The 26,098-nt window shown below is 43.4% G+C and overlaps 1 protein-coding gene across 5 annotated transcripts in view; it reads left to right on the forward strand.

Moving 5' to 3' along the window:
- The window catches only part of LOC144689829 (CAP-Gly domain-containing linker protein 4-like), a 350,052-nt gene that overhangs the window by 203,411 nt on the left and 120,543 nt on the right, over positions 1-26,098 (forward strand). For all 5 annotated transcript variants that reach the window (XM_078557236.1, XM_078557237.1, XM_078557238.1 and 2 more), the window contains 2 exons: positions 6,936-7,071; positions 8,908-9,048. In XM_078557236.1, the coding sequence (XP_078413362.1) occupies positions 6,936-7,071; positions 8,908-9,048 (277 nt within the window). The remainder of the gene's footprint in view (positions 1-6,935; positions 7,072-8,907; positions 9,049-26,098) is intronic.

Raw genomic sequence — 26,098 nt, forward strand, 5'->3', positions numbered from 1 at the left:
TGCAGCCCAGGACTGCTCCAGTGAAGATATGGCCCTGAAAGCCAAGAAGAGTTCAATGACCTGTCACTGGAATGCCTTTGGAGGCCCGCTGTGATGTCCACCCCCTCTGTTTTGGCCACAGGAGGTCCAACAATCTCACCACTCTGGCTTGGGAGGCGGTGGCAGTGGTGGTCAGAAGAGGTTGGCCATCCAGTGCAGAAAGAGGATGAATGATCTCATCCATGCCGCCAGAGTAAGTCAACTATCTCATCACTCTAAACTCACACACTCGCAAGGCCATCATACATTCACTGGCATCTCACTCCCTGGCAGCTCAAGGGATATCATGACTCACTCTCAAACACATACCCTCACATCTCCATCTGGCCTCATCTCCTCTAGAGACTGCCTCCTCAGCCCTCACCACCTTGAGGCCACTTGTACAGATCAACATGTGCCCCTAGACACACCCTGGGATACCCTCCTTCCCCAGCACAGCCCTTGCCCTGCAGCCTTTTCCCTTGCCTGAGGCCACTTCTCACCCTTCCCCAAGCAAGCCCTAGCCCTACAGCCATTGAAAAGCACCCCTGCCTTACTGTTGGTCTAGTAGGAAGAGACCTGCCTGTGAGTTCCCCTAAAAGTGATGTGGTACTCCCTGCGAAGCCTGGCGCTGATGATTGCAAGTGATGTCTGAAGCAAGGTAGGCAAACAAACCTCGAAGTCCCAAGCGACTGCAGCTTGCCAGGTGCACGTCGCTTATGTACACGTTGGTGTGAAGTGCTCGGATAATCCAGCGTAGGGGGATGATTCCAGCGAGCAGGGCTTATAATGAGATGCTAATGTATTGAAATTAGGTTCCTGATGTGGGTGGCGGGAAATGCAGCCCACCTTTGATAGGTGGGGATGACGATCACAAACTGGTTTTACGATGACGTGAAACCAATATTTTTTGTTCCCGCCCGCTATGACACCCACCACAAACTGGAGCAGATGATCCTAACCCAAGTCTGCATTATGGGTATATCCTGGAAGGACAAAATCACAAATGCGGCAGTCCTCTCAAAGGAAGAGTTCCCAAATTTGTTAGCACTTATTAGATGGCTTGGACACACCTGCAGATTGGTAGACAGGCACATGTACAAGGACTTTCCATATCGTGAAGTAGCTGGAGCCAGACAACCAGTAGGATGCCCAAAACTCCACTTCAAGCATGCTTGTAAGTGTGACATGAAGACCCTAGACAATGATTATTGCACCTGGGTGTCGCTAGCTCATGACAGAGGAAAATGGCAACAATTCCTATAGGCTGGAGTGCACTAGCACGCTGACCAGTGGCTTGGCAACAGACATGAATGCCAAAAACAACAACCCCCAATGACATTTGGTAGGTTCATGTGCAGCACTTGTGGCAAAACCTGCCTCTCAAGGATTAGCCTCTTCAACCATTAGCAAAGGTGCACCATATGAAGATACCCCATATGAAATGGATTTATTTGCTGCACGTCCATCATCTTTCATAGATGGAAGGATGCCAGAATGGGTTCAAAACCTTCCAATTCACTTGTGTGGGCCCATCTCACCCAATCAGTAGAGCTAGAAGAATATGCTGACATTGATAAAGCCTGGGTTGTCTCTGTCACCAATACCTGCTATTGCTTATTTATGCTATTTGTTTCACCAGGTACAAGCCCCTCTAACTAGCTACCTATCCCCCGAGGTCTCCTCATCTTTGTACTGTTGCATTGATGTAGAATGTGATTGTTAGTCCCCAGGAGAACTGATCTCCCCTGAGTTGTCTTCAGGGAGTTCTTGCTGCTGAGAAGGCACCCAGAAGAAAGAAGAAAAGGACAAGATTTAGGATGGCAATTAAAAAAAATACTGGTTGAGTACTTCAAGTTGTCTGAAGATTCAATTATTTGTGTTACTTGAAGACATGCAATAAACATTTGCTGTGCTTTGCAGAGCCACTAACCTCACCTTTTCAAATGTTCAGTGCTCTCAAAGCCCCACTTATTTTCAGTGTTTGATCCTTCGCCTGGATTAGGGCCACCAATTTTTGTTCTCTCCAATGCATTGTGCGCTCTCTTTTCCTGTAGAGGGGTGGGCGGGGGGGGAGAAAGCTATAAGTGGCTACTGATGGGTCAAGTGGGGATATGTGGTGCTAATACCATGTAATGCATAAGAGTAGAGAAAGAAACAAGATGCTGGGAGAATGGGGATGTCTTAAATGGGAGGTGATTAGCTTGAGTCTGAATTGAGGAGCTGCATGTTTAGTTATTCAAAACAGGTTGGTTTAGCATGCCAATCCTGGAAGCATTTAAGGGAGTAAGCAAAAAATGAGTGTGTTAGGAATGAGTGTCGTGGTGTGTGCCCTTGTGATTTGTGGGTGGAATGTGATACAGTGGTGGTGATTGGCATGAATGGTGCAGATGGGAGAAGACAGACTGTGAGCTAGCGTATGACAAGATATAGGGGTTGGAGGAGATATACTCACCTTTCTTCATCTAGCAATGTAACTGAATCTCTTACAACAGTTGATCCTGGTCCTTGGGGTCATGCTTTGACTAAATGTCTTCTGCGACTTCCAATTAGGCTTTCTTGTTCAGGCTTTTGGACATCCTCTTGCCACTTTGTGGGAGAATCCCTGTTTGCTGCCAGCACCACCTCCAGGGAGCCACTGAAAATCTGAAGAAAACCTTACCCTTTTTTCGCTGCTTAGTGATAAATCAAACTGAATGCAGTATTAAAATTAAATTAATTGACTGCAACCTCCCTTTAAAAGATGCATTCATCCTTTAATTGGGTCACCAGCCTGTCAAACTTATTTTAGTGACAATTAAATGACAATGACAAGTAAAATCATCTGGAACCTCGCTTTGATTCTGATACCTGGGTGTGTCAACTGCATCGTCTCCCCCTGCGCTGATCTTTCCTGCCATTAAAATCAATCTCAGTATTTGAGTAAAATCTCTGTAATTTATACCATTCATTGATTTTGGTTAAAGGCTTCAATATTGATGAGAAGAGCTTCAAAAAACAGTTCCTGAATTCTGCTGGAAAACCTTAGCAGGTCTGGCAGCATCTGTGGAGAGAAAAACAAAGTTAACATTTTCAGTCTAGTATGACTTCTTCAGAACTGATTTTATTTCATATTTCCATCATCCTCAGTATTTTGCTCTTATTTCCTTGAATTCTGCTACTGCTTTATGTTGTTGTGCCTGAATCATTTAGAACAGCTGTGAACTGAGAAATAGTAAGTCATGAGGCTGCTGCACCATTACACAATACACAAGAGATAGAGCACTTATATTCTATTAAAACTTGTGTTTAATACACAGAGATTCTACATTTCATAAAATATTTATAATAACTTAGAAGAAGAGAATATTAATTACATAAACTAGTTAAATTAGTTCAGTGATTGTTATTAATGATGTAGAAGTGTGAATTTATTAAACATTCAGTTGGTCTGTTAAATAAAAATGATTCAGCATCAGCGTTGTTAGGATTCTGATGGCATTAAGCAGATGTGGTAAGTTAACTGCAGTGTTTTTGATTTTGTTTATTTTTTGTGTGCAATATGATTCACTGAATAGATGTCAAAATGGCAAGTGCCAGTGGGTTAGAACACAGAATATTTTATCACTGGGATCTGGCTTCAAGTCCATGATTAGTTTGGGAAATCTGGTTTCTGTTCCCAGTTGTGAAAAGCTCATTGCAATATTCTCAAATCTAGCTCAATTGCTGCAATAAGAATGGCAGTACCAAGGGTATTTGGACATAGTGTTGATGTTGAAAATTCTCATGTCAAATAGATTTTGGAACAGCTGCATAGAAGAGCTAAGCTGAATAATGTGTTTAAACCCCAACTAAGATCAATTACTCCAGAGCAATGGTACTACATCCCATACTTCCTTTGCTTATCGTCGCTTTTAGTAAGATTACTGAATTAAGAACAATTGTGGTAGATAGAACAGCAATTTTCTTTCAGTAGAATATTCACATACTTATAACTTTACATTATTTTTCTTTCTTGCCAATTTTTTCCATTTTCTTCTCTTTCTATCCCATAGCTAATGATGCTTTGCAGGCCTACAATTCTCCAGGTGCCAGTCAATGTCCAGTAACTTGCTGGCCACTATCCATGGGGAAGCTTTGACAGCAGTATTTGACTGGGGAAAGGAAAGCTCAGACTTGTCTTCATCCAACCTCCACACTTGTATTTCTAATAGAGGTATCTACATAGTGATCAGATGTAGGAACTATGGTTGATTACTCTTCCCTCAACCCCAACCTCAGCCCAGGGACACTGAGACCAATTGCACTTTGATGGGAACAGTTTACTTGACATGGATGAGATCAAATCTGGAACTTTTTTGGCCCATGTGCCTCAATTACTCACTCTGTAAACTTGTTGAACCATCCAAAACGCTTCTCTATCCTTAGGACGATTCTCACACATTCATGCAAAATGTTGAACAAAACAAAAATTCTGGACTTAATCTTTGCACTTAAATGCTAAATATTATCAGATATCTTTGTTTACACAATGCCCCTTTTGTTTACCATCTGTTCTGCCGCATTTTAACAAGGCAGTGAAGTTCTACCTCCCCACTGAGATGAAACCAAAGGAGCCATCAACAGTTGCAAGCTGCATTTGGGTTGAGAGTTGCAGGAGGATGTGGCTATTGGTCTTCCTTCCTATTCCTTCTCTTATTTACTTGTACTTTCCCTCTCTCATCCTTTCCCATTGCATCTTCTAACCTATCACCTCATTACCCTGTTATCTTCTTACGACCCACCTTTCTCACTATCCTTACCTTCTCCCCTTTAACCAAACCTCTCCTGCACCCTGCTCTGCTGTCATTCAGCTCACCCTTAATGATCAACCCATTTCTGGCAAATTTACATTTAAGTTTCAAATGGTACATGACAAGATATCAGAACCTTCTTCACTCCAATCTGTTTTCTTCCTCTCTTTCCTCATCTACCATCCATTCCTATCTTACTTTCCTCCAAAAGGCACAATTTGCTTTCAAAATTCAACTTAAACTCTGGCTAAGTTTCTGGGCCAAAAATTTATTTTTGAGCCTAGAATTGGATGTTATGCAGGAATTGTGAGCCCAACCTGGAGGGTCAAGGTAGGCCTGAAATTGGGCCCTGGGCCTCACTTCAATAATTTTGATGAGCTGCCTATTACACTTCCACTGGAAGTTTGGCTATTTCAATTTTTTGAATTTCAGCTGCTTTCTTCAATGACAGCAGCATGAAGGTAAAACTTGGATATGGGGTTGAAACAGCAAAGGGTGGTATTGGCAGGGATGTTGGGGGCGGTTGTGGGGGTGAGGGGAGGTGGGAGGCAATCACAATACTCCTCATTCCAGAGGAATTACTTTTGAAAAAATCTAAGGTTTTGCTGGTAGCTGCAGAGTCTACTGAAGAACTGTGAGCAAGCTGGCACAGTTCCTGCTCAGTGCATCCTAAAGAAATTTCTGTCAGGGGTCCTTAAAACACATGTTGAGATTCCTGGTTTACATATGAACATGCCAAATGCCTGTTTAAGGCAGATGCCGGGCACCTCTGAAAAAGTGCCTGACCCAGTATGAGCTCAAATATCTTTCAAGCCTTCCTTTGAACACAGGATTTTGGTCCCCAAAATTGGCCCTCATTGCATCTGTTTACATCTATAAAACAGGGACAATAAGGTACAATTCCACCTACTCTCTCCACTTCTAACTTTCTCTGACACCAGTTTCTCTTCCATTGAACACAAAACAGCAATGAATTTTCTCACCCTCTTTCACATGCAGACATGTAGCCTCTTTCTTCTTAAAATACAGTCAATATAAACTTTACCTCAATAAATCACTTGACAATTTTTCACTTGTTTTTCCAAAAAAAATTGAAAGAAGATACAATTAGAAAGTAAAAAATATATCATACTAAAACTGACTAAACAATACTAATGCATCCTGGGAAATTAAATGCACTGTACATAGTCAGGTTGCACAACCCAGGACATAACAATTGAATTTTCTTGTGATGTGAACTGGTTATTGTGTCTTTCACATGTTTTCTTATGTACATTTCTCCAATTTTTCAATGGTGCTTTATTTTACAGAGAAGATGTAAGCAAATAGTGTAACAATTATAATCAAAACAAACTTCCTCCAAAACCCATGCTTGTGAATAATAAAAATAATGAACTATAATGGCTTGCTGTGAAATATTGTGCTGACATATATTACTAGGTGTGTTTAGCACTTAATCTGGCCAAGGCTTAATCAGGCTTCGTTGGCATTTATGATAAATTGCCTATGCCTTTCTTACCTCTCATATCATCTTTACTGGCTAACTTCGAGGATGTCTTTTTTTCTGTCGGAACATAGTGAATGCTAGACTAAGATTCATCTAGTTCTGCCTCTACTATCATGGTAGTGACTAAATGTTTCGAGTCCGTATGACTTTTTCAGCTCTGAAGAAGAGTCATACGGACTCAAAACGTTAACTCTCTCTCTCCACAGATGTTGCCAGACCTGCTGAGTTTTTCCAGCATTTTCCATTTGTATTTCAGATTTCCAGCATCCACAGTATTTTGCTTTTGTACTTATTATATGTCATGCTTCAAATTACTCATATATTGTATCCCAAAGTATCAGGTTCAAGAATGATGCAAAATTATAGGTACTAAAATGTAATTGGAAAACACGTATTAGACAAACAAACATGCATATACAAAAATTATAAATGTATTTATAATTTGCCATTTGAATAAGAAATGTTTTGTATTTTTCTGTAGACATGATATAACCTGAAAATTGGAAATAAAATGCAACTTTGTCATTTTTTTTGGAATTAGTAGAAAATTTATATTAAAATGATGAAAACAAAATAGTAACTATTTTTATGCCATTCATGCGTTTCAGTCTTCTTCATGCTTTTTGTACTTCTCTTAGGTTGGAACGCTACGATTTTGTGGCACCACTGAATTTGCCAGTGGCCAGTGGGCAGGGATTGAGCTGGATGAACCAGAGGGGAAGAATGATGGAAGTATTTGTGGCATTCAGTATTTTAGCTGTCCCATTAAATACGGTATATAGTCATTTCTTCTTTATGCTCTTCGAATGATGTTGGCTAATGATTTTCTCCTCAGCTGTATATGTATTCAGCTCTCATAGTTTACTTGCTGACCATATTAGTGGGAGAACAGGTAGAATAAATTATTTAAGAAAAAATTTGGGTGCACAAAGTATGTAGAATTCTGTGGATAAATTAAGACATTAGCATAAAACTAAAACATTAAGGGAAGAATTTTCTCCCCATCAGGCGGGCTGGTCGGCAGCGGGTGCAGGCAGGTGCGGAGCCGATTGCCACTCGTGTTCGGCTGCGCACTGCCATTTTACATGGGTGGGCCAATTAAGGCCCGCCCAGTGTGATGCACACCCAGAACCGCTGAGCACTACCTGTGCAGGTGGGGGGAGGAGGGAGAGTCACGGCCTGTGCTCTTTCGCATGGGCGCGAAAGAGCGCAGAAAAGTCCCTGAGGCAGTTCCGTTCCTCAGGGAGATTAAGTGCAAAAGATGTTAAAAATAAAAAAAAATTCAGACATGTCCCCTCATGTGACAGTGTCACATGAGCTGGAACATGTTAATGAACTTTAATAAAATTTTTAAATTAAGTTATAATCCCTTCATGAAGCCTCATCCAGCCCGTGGATGAGGTTTCATGAGAAATGCAAAGGCCGCGTGGGCTCTTTGCCTGCCCGCCAACCTTAAAGTTGGACGGGCAGCCCTGACAGTTGCCTTAATGATGTTATTAATGTCCTTAAAAGGCCTTTGACATTTCGGCGGGTGTGTAGCTGACTCTGGCGCGTGCTTGCCGAATGGAACTTCAGAATGACGCACAGTGACATTGGGACGCATGCCTGACATCACCGCGCGTCATTTTACGCGTCGGCATGCAGGGCCCGCCCCTGCATGCCAACCAGAAGATTCTGCCCTAAGGGATAAGCTAGAGCTAACAATACTAAAGAAAATCATCAGGATGCAGCAGAAAGAGGAACAGGGAGATTACAGGGACAAAAGAGGGAACATGAAAAACATATTCTAAAGAGCAAGGGTTTTCTAAGCACACTAAAAATAAAAGAATAGTTAAAGAGAAGATATGATCATTCAGAAGTTGAGAAGGAAGTCTCATTTGGAGAATAACGGTATGGCAAAGATATTAAATGCATATTTTCTATTAACTCTTACAAATAATGACGGGTTTGAGAACTGATAAATGGCAAGTAACATTTGCACAAGACTAGTGTCAGGCAATGACTGCCTCCAACAAGAGAGAATCTAACCATTGCTCCTTGATGGTCAAAGACATTACCATAGCTAAACCCCCCACCTATCATCATCCTGGGGGTAACCATTAACCAGAAACTTAACTGGACTAGCCATCTAAATACTATGCCTGCAAGAGCAGGTCAGAGGCTGGGAATTTTGTGGCGAATAACTCACCCCTTGACTCCCCATCTACTAGACTTAAAATTATGTGATGTGATTGCCTTTCAAACCAATGTGCCAGAGCGGTAGTATGTATGTTTCCTTCCACAATTCCTGATGTAGTGAATTACATCAATTGTACCATAATGAAAAGTGGCAGGCATTTCCCCATAGGATGGGAACATGGGAAGACAAGTACCCGGGGACACTACAATTCAACTACTCACATTTGGCCTGGGTGTAGGTCATGCACTTGAATAATATATCCCTCCGTGCAACCTTTAGGGGAGAAAAGATTACCTTGAAAATAGTTAATACTGTAAAACCTGTATAAAGGTTGGTTGGAATTTGCAAATAATAGAGTTCTCTTGAGGTAGAGTTATTCCAGAAATGTTCTGCAATAGAAGTTGTTTGCTAAGTTTTTTGTTTCTTTAAAGGTATTTTTGCACCGCTCTCCAAGATTAGCAAAGTACCTGTGGAAAAAAAGGGTTTGACAAGGAAATCATCAAGTAAAACATCAACTCCTGTCCGATCACAAAAAATGGACTTGTCGCATGTTACATCAAAAGTTAATACAGGTAGGCAGAAATCTGCTGTGGTAAATTAGATATTAATCATAACAAGAAGAGTTATCTTTTGCGTTGCTGAAAATTATTTTCTCTCATGATATTTTAATTTATTGGGTTTTAGCTGATAAAGGTCAGACAAGAGTGTATCAAAAATATCAGTTATAAAATTAAACCCTTACTTTTATGATTTATTTTTCTTTTTTCTCATGCTGTTGTGATTGTGCCTAATATTGTTTTTGTTAAAAGGAGATATCGTATTTCTGACAGAAATCGCTAGGGTAAGGTCTGCCTGCTAACTGGTGATAACTGTAGCAAAACCAATCCAACTAATCAATTATTTTTGAAGTATCAGTAGTCAGGAAACTTGACTGTGTTGATTAATTAAGTGAGTTTCTTTTGAATGTGTGTTTTTTAGTCTCTTTTTCCCCACTTTTCCTGCTTTTATTTTTCTCACCACTTTTGTCTCACCCTCTGCTCGCCTGGAACATGTTTCACAGGCTGGTACTTTGACCAAGTGGCCACTGTTTAGGTGTGAGCCTGCATAATAAATATTGTCAGGCTAACTTATTGCCTCGAATATCCCTGTCATGACCAATCCTTTGATTATTCAGTGTTCACATCTGCCTTACCAGCAGGAATAACTAGATAGTCATAAGGAACCAAAAACCTGGCTGATTTTCCTGCACCTTCATTATCTCAAAAGCTCTGGGACTACATGTACGATGAGTTCTTTCTTCCTAGTTAAGCTTCACACAAAAATGAATTCAATCTGATCCCTTCTTGGTCAATTTGGCTCATTGCCTTAACCAGCTATACCGTTAGAGGTGCCCTGATGTAGTCCTTAAAATTAAACCTAAAAGCATGTATTTTTAAATTAGTGCAGCGTCCAGATTGGAGGCGAGCTGGCATGCAATTTCGTGCCACCAGCCTCCGTGTTAGTTCACCGCCACACTCCTAACTAATTAAGGCCCTGTTCCCTTTCCAACTGGGACTTTCAGTTGTCAATGCATCAGCCCACATCAGCCTGGACTTGGCTCAGGCCAATGTGGTGGGTACAGGGTGGGAAGTGATGGGGGTGCAATGGATCATATGAGGAACCCCTCCCCCCACCGCCTGAGCTCATAACTGCTGCTGGGCCACAGCTGGCCATTGGAGGGGTTGTCCTTCCACAATCACTGTCAAGCAGCTGAGGCTGTTTAAATTTTTAAAAAACTGACCTGTTCTTCAGAAGGCACTTCAACGTTAAGGTGCCTTCTCTCTTTCCATCATGAATTGGCAACTGCAACCGTGGGCAAAGGGTCTACTGATGTGTCAGTGCTGGAAGGCCTGACATTTGCCCTCCAGCCTCAGGAATCTGCCCACTGTCCTTAATTGGATGGCAAGCCCGCTAAAGTCATTAATTGGTCTGGCCCTTTAAAAATTTCAGCAAGTATGTCTGGAGCATGCTGTACAGCGTCAAGAGCCGGAACTGAACTGATGGCCAGGTCACTGACTCAGAATTGGAAATCCCAGCCTTTGTTGACATTTTGGATCTTGTTTGCATAAGTTGGACATAGCATTAGATTTTCTAAATAGTTCATATATTTTTGTAGCAAAAAGCAAATGTGGAAATCTTCAACTTCACTAAGATAAAAGCAAGTTACAGCAGATGCTGGAAATCTGAAACAAAAACAAAAATTCTGGAAAAACTCAGCAGGTCTGACAGCATCTGTGGAGAGAAAGACAGAGTTAACGTTTCGAGTCCCTATGACTCTTAGTCAATTGAAACGTTAACTCTGTCTTTCTCTCCACAGATGCTGTCAGACCTGCTGAATTTTTCCAGCAATTTTTGTTTTTGTTTCAACTTCATTAAAACTGACAAGTTTAATATAGAACAGTACATTTACATTTTGTTTAATCCTGTTATAAAGCAGTGCAAAAATTTTCAGTAATTTATTATTTTACTTGGGCTGATTTTGGGGCTATCATTTTGAAGAAACTTGCATTAAAAGTGATGTGAAGTGTAAACACACCACATTCTTTTTCATTCACTATCATCCAAAAATTATTGGTAAAATAAGGAGTCCAACAAGGAAAATTGATAAGAATGTACGTCACTTTAAAAGATTTCAATCTTGCACTGGATGCTCCTCATTTCTGAATGCTGTGCATAAATCTAGATTTTTAATTGTTAATTTTTCCATCTGGTTATAGAGTGGTTGGAGAAGAGCAACTGTCTAGTCTATGTTGCATTGCTCTAATTTTTTTTCATTTTTTCTCGGAATGTGGCCATCGTTTGATAAAGTGTCACATCAAAGGTTATTGCAGAAAATAAAAACTCATGGTCTAGGGGGTAACATATTGGTATGGATAGAAGATTGGCTAACTAACAGGAAGCAGAGAGTAGGCATAAATGGTTCATTTTCTGGTTGGCAGGATGTGACAAGTGGCGTGCCACAGGGATCAGTGCCGGGGCCTCAACATTTTACAATTTATATAAATGACTTGGATGAAGGGACTGAGGGAATGGTGGCTAAATTTGCTGACGACACAAATATAGATAGGAAAGTAAATTGAGAAGAGGACGTAAGGAGGCTACAAAATGACATAGACAGGCTAATTGAGCGGGCAAAGATCTGGCAAATGGAGTATAATGTGGGCAAATGTGAAATCGTTCATTTTGGCAGAAAGAATAAAAAGGAAGCTTATTATCTAAATGGTGAGAGATTGCAGAACTCTGAGATTCAGAGGGCTCTGGGTGTACTAGTGCATGAATCACAAAAGATTAATATGCAGGTACAGCAAGTAATTAGGAAAGCTACTGAATGTTATCATTTATTGTGAGGGGAACTGATTACAAAAGTAGGGAGGTTATGCTTCAGTTGTACAGGGCATTGGTGAGACCACATCTGGAGTATTGTGTGCAGTACTGGTTTCTGTATTTAAGGAAAGATGCAGTTCAGAGAAGGTTTACTAGACTAATACCAGGAATGGGTGGGTTATCTTATGTGGAAAGGCTTGTATCCATTGGAATTCAGAAGAGTAAGAGGTGACTTAATTGAAACCTTTAAGATCCTGAGAGGTCTTAATAGGGTGTATGTGGAAAGGATGTTCCCTTTTATGGGAGAATCTAGAACTAGGGGGGGTCCCTGTTCAAAAATAAGGGGTCGCTCATTTAAGACAGAGATGAGGAGAAATTATTTCTCTCAGAGGGTTGTGAATCTTTGGAACTCTCTCCCTTGAAAGGCGGTGGAAGCAAAGTCTTTAAATATTTCTAAGGCAGAGCTGGATAGATTCTTGATTAACAAGGGGTGAACGGTTATCAGGGGCAGGCAGGAATGTGGGGTTTAGATTACATTCAGATCAACCATGATCTTATTGAATGGCGGAGTAGGCTCGAGGGGCCAAGTGGCCTGCTCCTGCTCCTAATTCATATGTTCATTTGTATTGCCAAGACTGGCATTTATTTTTCATCCCTAATTACCCATGGGAAGGTGATGGGCTTCTTGAACTGCGGCAACTGGTGAGGTGCAGATCCTTCCACAATCCTATTAGGTAGGGAATTCCAGGATTTTGATCCAGCAACGATGAAGGAGTAACAGTATATTACCAAGTCAGGTTTGGAGGAAACTTAGAGGTGCTGGGCGGAATTGTCCCAGTTTTTCATAAGTGCAGTAGCAGGTGTGAAAAAAGTCATTTTACCTGTCAGCTGCAATGGCAGATTTTTGTGCTGTATTGTCCCCTTCCTGCCTCATAAATTATGCAGTCATGGGAAACGCGCCAGATAGCTGGTGGCAGGCCTCCAATTAGCCCGCCACACTGTTACCTAGCCGCTTCCTCACGCCGGGCACTACATTTAAATGCAGCCACGCGCCTACTTCTCAATGTTTGCAACCCAGGACTGCTCCGCTGAAAACATGGCCCCAAGAGCCAGGAAGATTGCAGCCTCCTGATTTAGTGACGCATCCCTGGGACACCTTCTGGACGCCATGGAGGTACATCATAAAGTCCTCAAGCTCTGCTCTGGCCGCAGGAGGTCCATCAGTCCCACCACTCCGGCTTGGGAGGCAGTGGCAGAGGTAGTCAGTGCCAACATTGCATGCAAGAGGTCGGCCATCCAGTGCAGAAAACAGATGAATGATCTCATCCGTGCCGCCAGGGTAAGGCAACCATCTCATCAATCTCAACCCACCCACTCACAAACCCATCACACATTCACTGGCATCTCACTCACTGCCAGCTCAAGGGACATCACCACTCACTCTCACACACATCCTCACACCTCCATCTGGATTCATCTCCTCTGGAGATTGCCTCCTCATCCCGTCTGTGGGTCCACTCAGCACACACGCATGCCTGCCATCCTTCTCATTTGGCTTGGCATGAGACTGGTTCACGCTCTCTCTATCTGTCTTTATGCAGGACAAGATCGTGCACAATCGCTGGAAGAGGTCCCAGACTGGGGGTGGAGCGCCGGACATCAAGGTCCTCTCTGTATTCGTGGGTCATGCTTTGACGCTGGCTGGAGGGGATGTCAACCATTCCTACAGCGATGGTGAGGTCAGCAATGAACACCCATGTGAGGATCCTGCACTACATCATCCCTCTCTCAATGCTTTGAGTCAGCTGTTCTGTGTTCAACACAGCTGCCAATCTCCACTTTCTTTCCTAGGTACATCTGACACGTCGCCCTCAGGCAACCGTGACCCTGACCCCAGCGCTGAGAACATCTTGGATGAGGACCCTGAGGGCAGTACCATTGAAGACCTGTCACGGTACTCACCCACATCCTCCACCAGCGCAGCGACACACACCTCGATGGGACATAGAAACATAGAAAATAGGAGCAGGAGTAGGCCATTCGGCCCTTCTAGCCTGCTCCACCATTCATTATGATCATGGCTGATCATCCAACTCAATAGCCTGCTCCCGCTTTCTCCCCATATCCTTTGATCCCTTTTGCCCCAAGAGCTATATCTAACTCCTTCTTGAAAACATACAGTGTTTTGGCCTCAACTACTTTCTGTGGTAGCGAATTCTACAGGCTCACCACTCTCTCGGTGAAGAAATTTCTCCTCATCTCAGTCCTAAATGGTCTACCCTGTATCCTCAGACTGTGACCCCTGGTTCTGGACACCCTCACCATCAGGAACACCCTTCCTGCATCCACCCTGTCTAGTCCTGTTAGAATTTTATAGGTTTCTATGAGATCCCCCCTCGTTCTTCTGAACTCCAGTGAATATAATCCTAACTGACTCAATCTCTCTTCATATATCAGTCCCAACTTCCCAGGAATCAGTCTGGTAAACCTTCGCTGCACTCCCTCTATAGCAAGAATATCCTTCCTCAGATAAGGAGACCAAAACTGCACACAATATTCTAGGTATGGTCTCACCAAGGCCCTGTATAATTGCAGCAAAACACCCCTGCTCCTGTACTCGAATCCTCTCGCTATGAAGGCCAACATACTATTTGCCTTCTTTACCGCCTGCTGCACCTGCATGCTTACCTTCAGTGACTGGGACCTAGGTGTAGAATAACCTCGGGATCACAATCTGGTTAACCCACCACACAATCTGTTCCACAGCAGGCAGATGCAGGGGCATCCTTGGTCTCTGGCACTCGGAGGGCTGTTGGAGGCAAGGAATCAGCTGGATCTAAGTCAGATGATGAGCCTCTGAACTCGGTCTTCAATCAGTTGGTGGAACTACAAAGGCAACCACAGGAACTTCAGGAAGGGATATCTGGTGCACTCCTCAGATTGCAAGAGACGATGTAGGATTCTGTCTGCCTTCGGTCCGAGGTGATAGCGCTGGAGTGCCAATACACTGAGGTCAACACTGGCAGGATGGCAGCCTCCATGGAGACCTTGTTCCAGGTCATCGGTCCTGCACTGAACTCCATCGCTGATGCCATAGTTGGCCTCCAATAGTGTCAATGTGAGAGGTGTGCGGGGCAGCTCGATCGCACTCCAGCTTCCCCTTCTCTTCAAGGAGTCAATCAGGGGCCATCGGGCACCCGCAGGGAGGAGAACCAGCAGCTGGACACCCCGGGGTCATCCACCAAGGGGACTCCGAAAATGTCTTGTCGATCCAAATCCTGTGACCCCCGCAGCTCCAGCTCAACAGGCCAAGGAGGGTGCAGCTGGTTCACAGCAGGACATCCAAAGCAGGCCGGAGTCCTGCAAGTCTCGGCCCTCCAGAGGACACCAGCTAAGGCCATCACAGACAGAACATAGCAGTCAGCAGGCTGCCTCCACCTCCGCTGTGAAAGTTGGGAGAGCACCAAGACATAGCAGCAGAATTAGAAAGGTTAAGAAGATGTAATTGCTCAGCCTGGGTAACGGGTATTAATCAGTTGTTAATAATGTTCACTATTGTAAATAAACTCCCAGGAATGTCTCCTTGCCTGTGGCTCCTTGTTATGATGAGTCTCGTTTGTGTCACTCAGGTGTGAAACCTGGGCCTCTTCCCTTTGCACACACTTCTCTTCAGACCAAAGTGATGATCCAGTTTCACACTCAGTGGACACATTACTGATGCCTGTACCTCGATGGTGCTTGTCATCGCTGCCAGAATGTTGTGAACAGGCGTCACAGAGTTCCGTCATTCCCTCTGTGTGTTCTCAACACTTTTGAAGTGTGGCTGGCCCCCATCTCTTCAGCATCTATGATTGGTGACATGTGCTCCTGAAGGAGTCAGGTGCTGAGGCTGACAAAGGATTAGGTGCATTTAAAGTTTCATGGCTGCGTCTCCACAATATGACCATGGTCACAGAGCGCAAGTGAGCTGCCCTCAGCTAGACAGGAGTCAGGTGTTCACAGAGGCTATGTGAAGATCTATGCAGTGTCCTCACTGCGTGTCATCATCATCCTCCTGGAATCTAGTGACTATTAGGGCCTCCTCTGCATCTCCGTGACATGAGCCTGAGCACTGAGGGTATGTGCACTGTCAGCAGCCACACAGGAGTCAAACGTTCACAGCTGCAAGGTGAGGATGTTAGGACTGTCCTCACTGCATCTTGTCATCATCCTCCACGAATCATGTGCTATGAGGGCTTCCCAAACGCACCTGCCTCGTCTGGCCGCTGCAATGGCCTCATCGCTGGCATCCTCGCCTTCGAGGACCTCATCACCGTCATCCCCTTCGACGTCCTCCTCATCGGAGGAGACGTGCAGCTCTTCTATCTCCTCCTCAGCTAGGTCCTCCCCGCTTTGCAGTGGCAGGTTGCGGAGCTCGCAGCAAGTTATGATGATGCGTGACATCCTTGGTGGACTGTATTGCAGTGCTCCACCTGAACTGTTGAGGCACCAGAACCTCATTTTCAAAATGCCTATTGTTTGCTCCACCAAAGTCCGGGTCGCAGCATGAACCTTGTCTGAGGCTGCCGCACGGATGTCATCAGCCACATCCTCTGTGGGTAGCCCTTGTTCTTGAGGAGCCAACCCTGCAGCCTCTTAGGACCCTGGAAGATCTGTAGGCTGCGTTTGTGGTGGTTGCACACCAGCTGAACATTCAGTGAGTGAAAGCCCTTGCAGTTGGTGTAGTTGACTGCTTGTTGCCACAGAGATCGAAGCACCACGTGAGTGCAGTCAATGACACCCTCCATCTACGGAAAACCAGAGATCTGCGCAAATCCCAGCGCTCTTGCTTCCTGGCTTTCCTGATCCCAGTCAAAATGCACAAAGTTCTGTGCCTTTACAAAGATGGTGTCCGTAACTTCCTGGAAATACTTGTGCGTGGAGGCTCGTGAGATCCCGGACAGGCCATCTGTCATGAGAGTATAATAACTTTCATAATATTTTTCTGGTTTATTGTAAAGTAGGTTTATGGGGGTTGTGTTGTTCTGTCTGTGTGTGTGATTTAATTACATTTTGTAGCCAACAGACTGCAAGTTGAAGTTATCAAAAGAAGTAAGGTGTAAGAAGTAAGAAGTAAGGTATCTTTAATACACTAATGAGTAAACATGGTTGGGGTCTTAGCATGTAAGGTGTAAAGGGAATTTGCATTTTTAGATAGATGAAGGGGGATTTGAATTTCAAAGAGGTTAATGAGAATAGTAGCAACATGAAAAGATTATATTATAAGAAAGGTAAAGTTCCAAAGACATTTGGAAACAATGGAATTTACATATTAAAAAGGGTGAAACATATAAAAAGGAGAATGAGGCTATATGTCAGGAGAAGGCACTGTAAGACCTAACAGAAGTGTGTGAAGCCTCCAGCATTTGTGCTTAAACCTGCAGTCTGCAGAAACCGAAGCTGGAGAGGGCCATTTTGAATTCCAAGGTATTGTGTTGGTTTTGCTGGATCTGTTTAAAATTTAAAATCTATTTTTGGACCGTTGCCTTAAAGAGATGTAACTGGGAGCCAGGTTAATTAGGGATTTTAGGAGTTATTGTAGTATTAATTTTTAGTTCTATGTATGTGCTTGAAATCTTCTCTTTTGTTAATAAATATTTTAATTTTAGCTTTTTAAAAAATCTCTAAAGTCTTGGTGGACTTATTACTCCTGAATTCAGTGCATGCATCTCGAAATAAATACGAATTGCAAAACTGTTGTGATAGTGGGATCAAGTTTCCCTCGTGGATTTTATCCTCCTGGCACACATCATCGGCCACTTCATAACAAACCTGTGGAACCCTGAAAGGAGCCACTGTGTAAAAATTGAATGCTGCAGTCACTTTCATGGCCACTGGCAGTGGATGCCCTCCATGTTCCCATGGCATCAAATCTTGTAGTAGGTGGCATAGGTTCCTAGACATGCGCAGCCTTTGACGACACTGGTCCTCAGTCATCTGCAGGAATGACAAGTGCCTTTTATAGACCCTGGGCCCAGCGACATGCCTACAAGCGACAGCTCTCTGCGGATCTTCAGCTGCATGTGCAGCAGGCCTTGCAGCCCCTTCATCTTGAAGGAGGTGCTCCTCCCTTTGATGAGCCAGGTACCTCCATCGCACTCTTCTTCTCTGCTTCCTGTAAGCCATGTATACTGCTAAATCGCAGGCTCCATGATCCTGATGTTGTCCTCCTCCAGGATCAATGAGAGAAACGCATGAGTTAGCATATGTGTCCTAAGAACCTCTCTTGATTGAGTCTGAAGGCCCCTTCACGCATGCAGGAGAGTGCTGGACACCCCTTGGTTGGCTAGTGTGTAGTATGCTTCATGGATGTCCAAACCCCACCCACCTCCATCCCACTCCACTTGACCGATTGGCAGCAGCTTCCGCCATTGGACTGCAATCTGTGTTCTCAGCTCAGGTGCAGGCATTCTCCTAACCCACACTGCAAGGCTGCGCTGTTAGCTTGAGCCATGAGGGAGACTGATCCAAACATTAATAAAGACATTGCAAGGGGCTGTGAGCGCCTCCACTATTAATTGCGCCATGACCACCTTTCGCAAGGATGTTCTACAACTTGCCCAGTCGGCTAATTGTTCTGCTGCCCCCTAAAAGGCACATTAATTTGCAGTCTGTGCCCGAGGGGTGAAAAGTTCTGGAGCATTTGCTGGCACTTTCGTGCTCCTGCATTACTTGAGTGGGCAGAAAAACTTCAGAGGCCTGACTCCAAGCATGTCAATGGAGCTTCTGTTGAACAGCCTCAGCTGCAGAAGAATGCTCACTTTTGATAAACTTTTGACCAGCCGGGAAAAGCAACTTATCTGTGCCTCCCCCGAATGCATGGCGTCTCTTCCTTTAAGTCTTATGGGTGATGCTCGCGAGCACTGTGCAAGGTTGTGTGCACTCACCTACACGTTCCCCTTGAAGTTCAGATCGCCAGGTGCACACTTTTTAAAGGCCGTCATTTTGAAGTCACGCTGACGTGGGCAGTAAATTTGATGTGGTAGGATGATTCCGGCGAGTAGGGCTTATAATGAGATGTAGAGTAGTGAAATTACATTCCCAACATGCAGCAGTGGAAAACATGGCCCACCATTGACTGGTGGAGTGGATGATCGCAAACTGGTTTTGTGACAGCGTGAAACCGATTTTTGGGCTTCTCACCATATTGTCCGCTCACTCCTGCCACGATGCCCGCCGCCAACAGGACCGTACAATTCTGCCCAATGATTTTTACATGCAACTGCTGAACTAGCCCTTCTTGGTGATGGAGGTTGCTGTGTTTGAGACGCACTGACAAAATAATTTGATGAGTTGCTGCATTGCATCCTGTAGAAATTAAACACTACAGCCACAATACAATGGTGGTGGAAGGAGTGAATGTTTCCGTTAATGGATGAGTTGCTGATCAAGCAGTTAGCTTTGCCCTGATCAGTCAGGTTTCTTGAGTATTATTGCATCCAAGGCATCTTGAAAGATTTAGATGTGCCAGCAAATGAAGAGAAAAACAAATAGTTCATGGGAGCCTTCAGACAAATGTTGACAATAACGTTGAAAGTAAATAGTGGAGTTTAGAAATTTAGTCATGCAGAGCTACTGGGCACTAAATGGCCTCCTAAGGCTCTAACATGACAGGTAGGAAGTGCACACTCAGTATGAGGCAGCAATTGTATTTGTAAAGGCCAAAATATTGGCATATACGGCACATGCTTGAAACAACCATTAGGCCTTTTGTATATGCAAATAAAGGCTCCAAGAACAACAACTTACATTTATATAGCACCTTTAACATAGTAAAATGTCCCAGGTGCTTCACAGGAGCAATTCAAACACAATTTAACAGAAAGCCACATAAGCCACAATCTAGATATCTTGGTGGGTTGTGGGACTGGAGGAAATTACAGAGGTAGGAGGGGCAAGGAGAGATTTAAAATCAAGGTGCTATTTCTGGACTGGGAGCCAATCTAGGCCAGCAAGCACAAGGACAATATGTGAACTGGACTTTGTGGGAGTTTGGATACAGGAGCAGAGTTTTGGATGGGTTCAAATTTATGGAGGGTGCCTGTTTGAGGCCCCTCTGAAAGAAAGGTTTGTCCTGAGACATTTGGTGCAGACAGGACATACAAAGGACCTAAATTCTATTTAAGGCATGGACACTACATACCACTTTTATGTTCCTTATCAATATGGCGGGCAATGTGCTTCCAGCCCTTAATGAGGGTGTACTTCCTGTCTGCCATACTGAAGGCTTAGGAGGCCAGTTAGAGCCTTAAAAACAGGCACTGCACAACTAAATTTCTAGGCTATCATCTTTATCTTTATTGTCCTTGATCACAAAATTGGATAGCAGTAAAAATTGCATAATTTTAATTTCATTGGACTACATCCAAAATCTCAGACTCAGATTGAAGCTTTGGATTGTTGAGCATGAATAATGTGGAAAATTTACAGACCACCTATATTTTCCATCAGCTGTTCATATTTAATTCTATCTTTCATTTAGAAATGTTTGTATCAAATACAGTGATGGGGCAAATAATGTGTGAACAGTTTATTTTGCTACCTGTCATTTGTTATTGTTTCTCTGAAAGTAAATTATTTGGAATAAATTCCATGTTGATTATTATAAATTTGCTTCCTTCTTTAGTGTCAGTCATAGTTTGCTTTTTAAAAACAAACTGATGAATTTATACACCCTCACTTGATTATCACACTAATTGAAAGGACCTGTAAGTAATTCTTCCTTTGTCTGAACTTAATTCAAGCCCAAGTACAAAAGAAGAGCAGTCATACAAAAGTGATTTGAAAAGTGATTTTACTCTAAGGTGTTTGATCTTTGACGTTTCTCTAAGAAAATGGTAATAGCAAAGATATAAAATTCTGTTATCGCGGCTTACACATTATTTTTGAGTGGTGACAAAGTTTGCTGTAATATAAAGCAGTAAAACATCAGAGGGAAGAAAATACAATGGCTGTAATAAATAATTGGTGGTTGTTATACTGCAGGGACAATTAAGTAAATTGCTATGCAAGTTAAAAAGTTCTTGAGCAACTTCCTGACCTTCAAATGTTGCATGTATTTACATGCATTATAAAAAGAAGTATTAGCATGAGTAAAAGGTAGCTTGATAGTCTCATCATACTTGTCAAAAGCAAATTTCTGCTTGGTTAATCCATCTGCGTACTTGAATATCCTTTGCATGTTTCACTTGTTCCTGCTATATAATTTTATGTAAATTTTTGTTTCTGAATATTATTAAGTAAATTAAGAAAAAGGAAAACCACGTGGTCTCTCTGCCTTCTTCTACCTGGTGCATAGGGATGCCTGCCAGAAAGCCTGCGGTCAGTATCAAGGAGCATGGAGAAGCCCAGTACCAACTTGTCACAGGGATTTGTGCAGAACTTGGAGTTCATTCTTCCCAGGGTGGAAGTGGTGACCAACTCCATCAGCACACATGTGGACTCAACCATGATGCAGCATCCAATGGCCGATGTGCCAGCTTCCATTGGAGCATAAGCAGCTTTTATCAAAATTCTGGATGCTGCAGTGAAATGTCAGACTTCTGTCATGCAATATCAGCTGTTGCCATGCAAAATCAGCTTGCTGCCATGCAAGCTCTGATTGTTGCCATCATGATTTTGGATTACAGTGCACAGGAGCTTGCAAGATGTCACAGCAGTCCAATAATATGTCCTCCAATAGGTTACTAGGATTGTGGCACCACCTCAAGTGAGGAGTGGTAGTTGCTTTGTGGAGCACAAACCTGCTGCTCTCTCAGGAAGACAGCATTCATCCTCCCACTCCTGCTAGTCCATCAATGTCCCTGATATTGCCTGTCAGCCAGACAGGTTCAGGCTGTTACCGCTCACGGCAAGATAGTGCAGTCCACAAACAGACCTTCTAGAACCAAAGCTGCTTATGTTCGTCCTCCAAGACTACCTGCGTTGAACATCAGCAGCCTTCCACCAGCCATACTGCAGCCACTGGAGTAACACTATATTGGAGCACTAAGAAAGGCAAATGCATGTGGAATAGAGGTAATAAAGGAACACGTAAGGTTGACTATGATGGCCAGTGACGAAGGGAAGCCAAGGTATGGGACTGTCAGTGAATGTGAAATTGGGATTGCAGCTATGGACATCACACTCAGATGAGTTCTTCACAGAAGGCCCCAACAGAAAGGGGCTATGTAAGTTGCTTCCTCCCATCCTCTTCTGTCTCCTCATGATGGCACGGTTGTGCAGCATGCAGTAGACTGCTATGAAACTGGACATCTGCTCTGCCAATACTGCAAGGCTCGTCTTGATTGGTCCAGGCAATGGAAATGTTGTCTCAGCATCCCAACAGTTTGCAGTATCAAATTTTGTATGGCAACATGGTTTTCGTTGTGTACATGGTGTACATGAATGGCACATTAGAGTCATCAGCCATGTGGCCAGTTGATAGCCCTTGTCTCCAAGTAGCCACCCTTTGATTTGCCATGGTGGGTCAAATGCAGCTGGGACAGCAGACTGCCACATAAGAAAAGCATCATGACTGCTGCTGAGAAACCAGCATCGATCTGCATGATTCTCTGCCTATGATTAAACGTCAGTTGGTCGTTGAGGGAGTGGAATCCTTTTTGGTTCAGTATAGAACAGAATTGATTGCAATGACTGCAAAGTGTAGTCAGTGACACCGTACACCATGGGGAAACCTGCAATCCTAGGAAGGCCTTGTGTTCACTCCACCTGCATCTACCTGGAAAAAGGGAATAAAGTGTAATCAGCTGTTAATGAATAGAGAGTGTCAGTGACCTCGCTCATGCAAGAGTATATGGAAAATGGTGAGATGTCTCCATCTCCGTCTGGAAGGAGTCAAGCACATAAAACATTCATTGCCTTGGTCACCTTCACAGCCACTGACTGTGCAGCGCTTACCATGCTCTGAAGTTGTGGCTGCAGCAGGTAGCAGTTTTCAGTGAGGACATCCTTACTGAAGCGCAGACATGGCACACATTGTTCTTCACTCATCATCAGGTAGGCGGATTGCTTCCTGAACAATCTGGATGGATATGGCCTTCTGCCAACAGCCCTACTTCCTCCCATCCTCCTCCCTCTTCTAATAGCTTTTCCCACTCTGTGTGCCCTTATTCATTGTCCAAATCATGCTGTATTTTAAGCGGAATGACTTGTGGGAGCCACTGGTTTGTGCAGAATCCTTAAAGTCAGTGCAAACTCTTAGAGCATCAACCACACAACTCAATGTAGATTTCAGCAGCTTATACAACCAAAGAAAGCACCGAATACTTATAGAATCATAGCAACAGCCAGAAGAAATCAACCAGCAACTAACCTGTAAATAGGTGATGATGCCTTTAAATAGCACTGGTGGGGTCAATGTCCCATCTAAATTTTTTATGATGTGGGTGGCCTGTTCATTTGAATGTGGGGTACTTTAAATTTTCTTATGCGGCCATGCATGTGCCACATCTTAAAGGGGATAATCAGTGAGCGGCCTGCGTGGAATCTTTCAAGTTGCTGCCTGGCAACACACACACACAGCTAACAGGGAACATTGGTGGGGTTGCTCTTCCTACTGCTAAATGTATGTTCCACCATGTGAGTTTAAAAGAGGGTGTTACCTATAGCGTTGAGCTGCAGTATGGTCACCGTTGACATCAAAGCAGTGTTGCAAGCTGATTGGCTTCATAATCTGCCACTCCACATGCTTCAGGTAGTTGTTTATTGTGCGCATGCTGCGGACACCATTTTGGATACCAAGTGGCATCCATAACATCCAAACAACAGGTGCTATCTATTCGAATTTCATGACATATCAAATTATGGAAATATGCATAATACTGTAGCCCATAAAGACTGTTACAGTAAAGAAGTCTGTAATAGACAAGATTTGCACAGTAAATTACGCAATTTTTTGCTGAACTGTTAAAGAGTTGTCCAGCTGTCAAGGAACTGTCCAGCTGTCAAGGAAATGTTAAAGAGCTGTCCAGCTGTCAAGGAACTGTTGAAGAGCTGTCTAGCTGTCAAAGGTTTCAAAGCTATCCAGGAAATGTCAAAGCTGTCAAGGAACTGTTCAAAGATACTAGGTGAATTGGCATGGAGGGGGTAAAAGCAAAGGTTGGAAGACATGACAAAAACAGAAATACCTGGAAAAACTCAGCAGGTCTGGCAGCATCGGCGGAGAAGAGTACAGTTGACGTTTCGAGTCCTCATGACCCTTCAACAGAACTAAGTAAAAATAGGAGAGGGGTGAAATATAAGCTGGTTTAAGGTGGGGGGGGGGGGGAAGAGAAGTGGGGGGGTGGGGGGGGAGGGGGCGGCGGTTGTTGGGACAAGCAAGCAGTGATAGGAGGAGTTAACCAAAAGATGTCACGGACAAAGGAACAAAGAGGTGTTGAAGGTGGTGATATTATCTAAAAGAATGTGCTAATTAAGAGTGGATAAATATGAAGTAGATAAATAAGAGTGGAAGACATGGGTTGGCATGAGTTGGCACTAAGTTGGCATGGGGACCATGGGTGGGTGGAGGGCATGGGTTGGCATGGATGGGGCATAGGGAGTGTGTGGGGGGTGAGGGCTGGAGGGGTGTTTTTGTTTTTATTTATTAGTTTTTATTTATTTGAACAAAGTGCCAGAGCACAGCGGCAGGCCTTGCACCCAACCCGCTTCCGCACCCGACAGCCTCTACACTTGTCCCGGGTTGTCTGCCCCAACTCCTGTTTCAGCATCCACCCCCCCCCCCCCCATTCGAAAGTCCTACCTGAGGATGGACATGTTTAAAGGTCAGGTTCGCCGAGCAGGGAAATCACCCAACTCCGCAAACCTGACCCGGGTACGAAAATCTAGGCCCAGGTCACCTAAGCCTTAAGCTCTGGAATTTCCTCCCCAAATCTCTCTGACTATTCATCTCTCTCCCTTCCTTAAAACCTACCCTTTTGACCAAGCTTTTAGTCATCCCTAATGTCTCTTTGGCTTGGAGTCAAATTCTCTTCCATTAGGTTTCTGAGAAGCACCTTGGGATGTTTTTCTAAATTAACGGCTTTATTGAGATGCAAGCTGTGGTTGCTGTTTATTCAGTTACAAAGGTTTAAGGTTTTGTTACACACATCAGCTAATAGGAGAAATCACTCTCAATGGTCAGCTATCTGACTAACCATGCTCAGTAATATTTTTTGGACTTCATTGGAACAACGGTGGTTGCAGATGGTTGATAAATTTTGGTGAACTAATAAGTATGATAAATAGTTTTGAGACCCTCCTTACTAACGTGAGCTTCTTCTCCGATCATCTCTACTGTAGTGCTATGAGACATTTTCAAAGGTCTTTCATGTTGAATTTCTCTGGGAATTCTTGTGATCGCCCAGTGTAACGTTGATGGAGGGCCCGTTTAAATGTTGTTTTTTTCAGTGCTGCCATGGATTTTCTGCCATTGTTACAGAGGACGTTTGTGAAGGCTCCTTGGAAATTAAACCCCTTTAACTCAAAGTAGTATTTACAAACACCACATTCACATTCTGTTTATTAAAGCTGACAGGTGAACGAACAGTGTCACAAATCCTGGCTGTAGGTCTTACTGTGTAACGTGTACAATTATTGCTGACAATTTGACTGAAACTGATATTTTGAGAATGAGCTTGCAAACAAAATGACTCATTTCCCACTTGGCCTTTTGCAACAGCTGCATAACTAAAGAAAGAATTACATCAAGTCAAGAACACAGTATTAAAAATAGTTTCAACATGTTTAATGCTTTTGCAATTTATTAAAAGAACAACTCCCCAAACCATTCACTTTAGAGTGCAGGCAAGTTTACAAATATATTGGTAATTGTGTGTTGTTTCATTTTTAATATACTTGTACAAAGAAGTGCAAAAAGAGCAAGGAAATGAGAGAGATATTAATTGAAGAAGAAAAGGAAAAGGGAAAACAATACATGTATGCATACGAGTACATCTCCAATGAACAAACTTCTGACTTTATTCAGCAACACTGTGCAAAGGGAAACTTGAGAGAAAGGAAATATATGAGGAGAAAGAGATAAATTCAACAGGCATGGAACTAGGGTACAAGGTGAGGAGGATCTAGCTGAGGGAAGAGTAGAGAGAAACAAATAGTTGAAGGGGGAAAGAGCTATCCTATTCACACAGCAGAGAAAATCTGCTTTTATATTGAATTAACATCTGTGGTAGTGCCACTGGTTCTTGACGGGTGAGTTACACATGGCTGGTAGAAACCCCT

Source organism: Cetorhinus maximus, chromosome 14 (assembly GCF_964194155.1).
Source record: "Cetorhinus maximus chromosome 14, sCetMax3.hap1.1, whole genome shotgun sequence".
Taxonomy (NCBI): domain Eukaryota; kingdom Metazoa; phylum Chordata; class Chondrichthyes; order Lamniformes; family Cetorhinidae; genus Cetorhinus; species Cetorhinus maximus.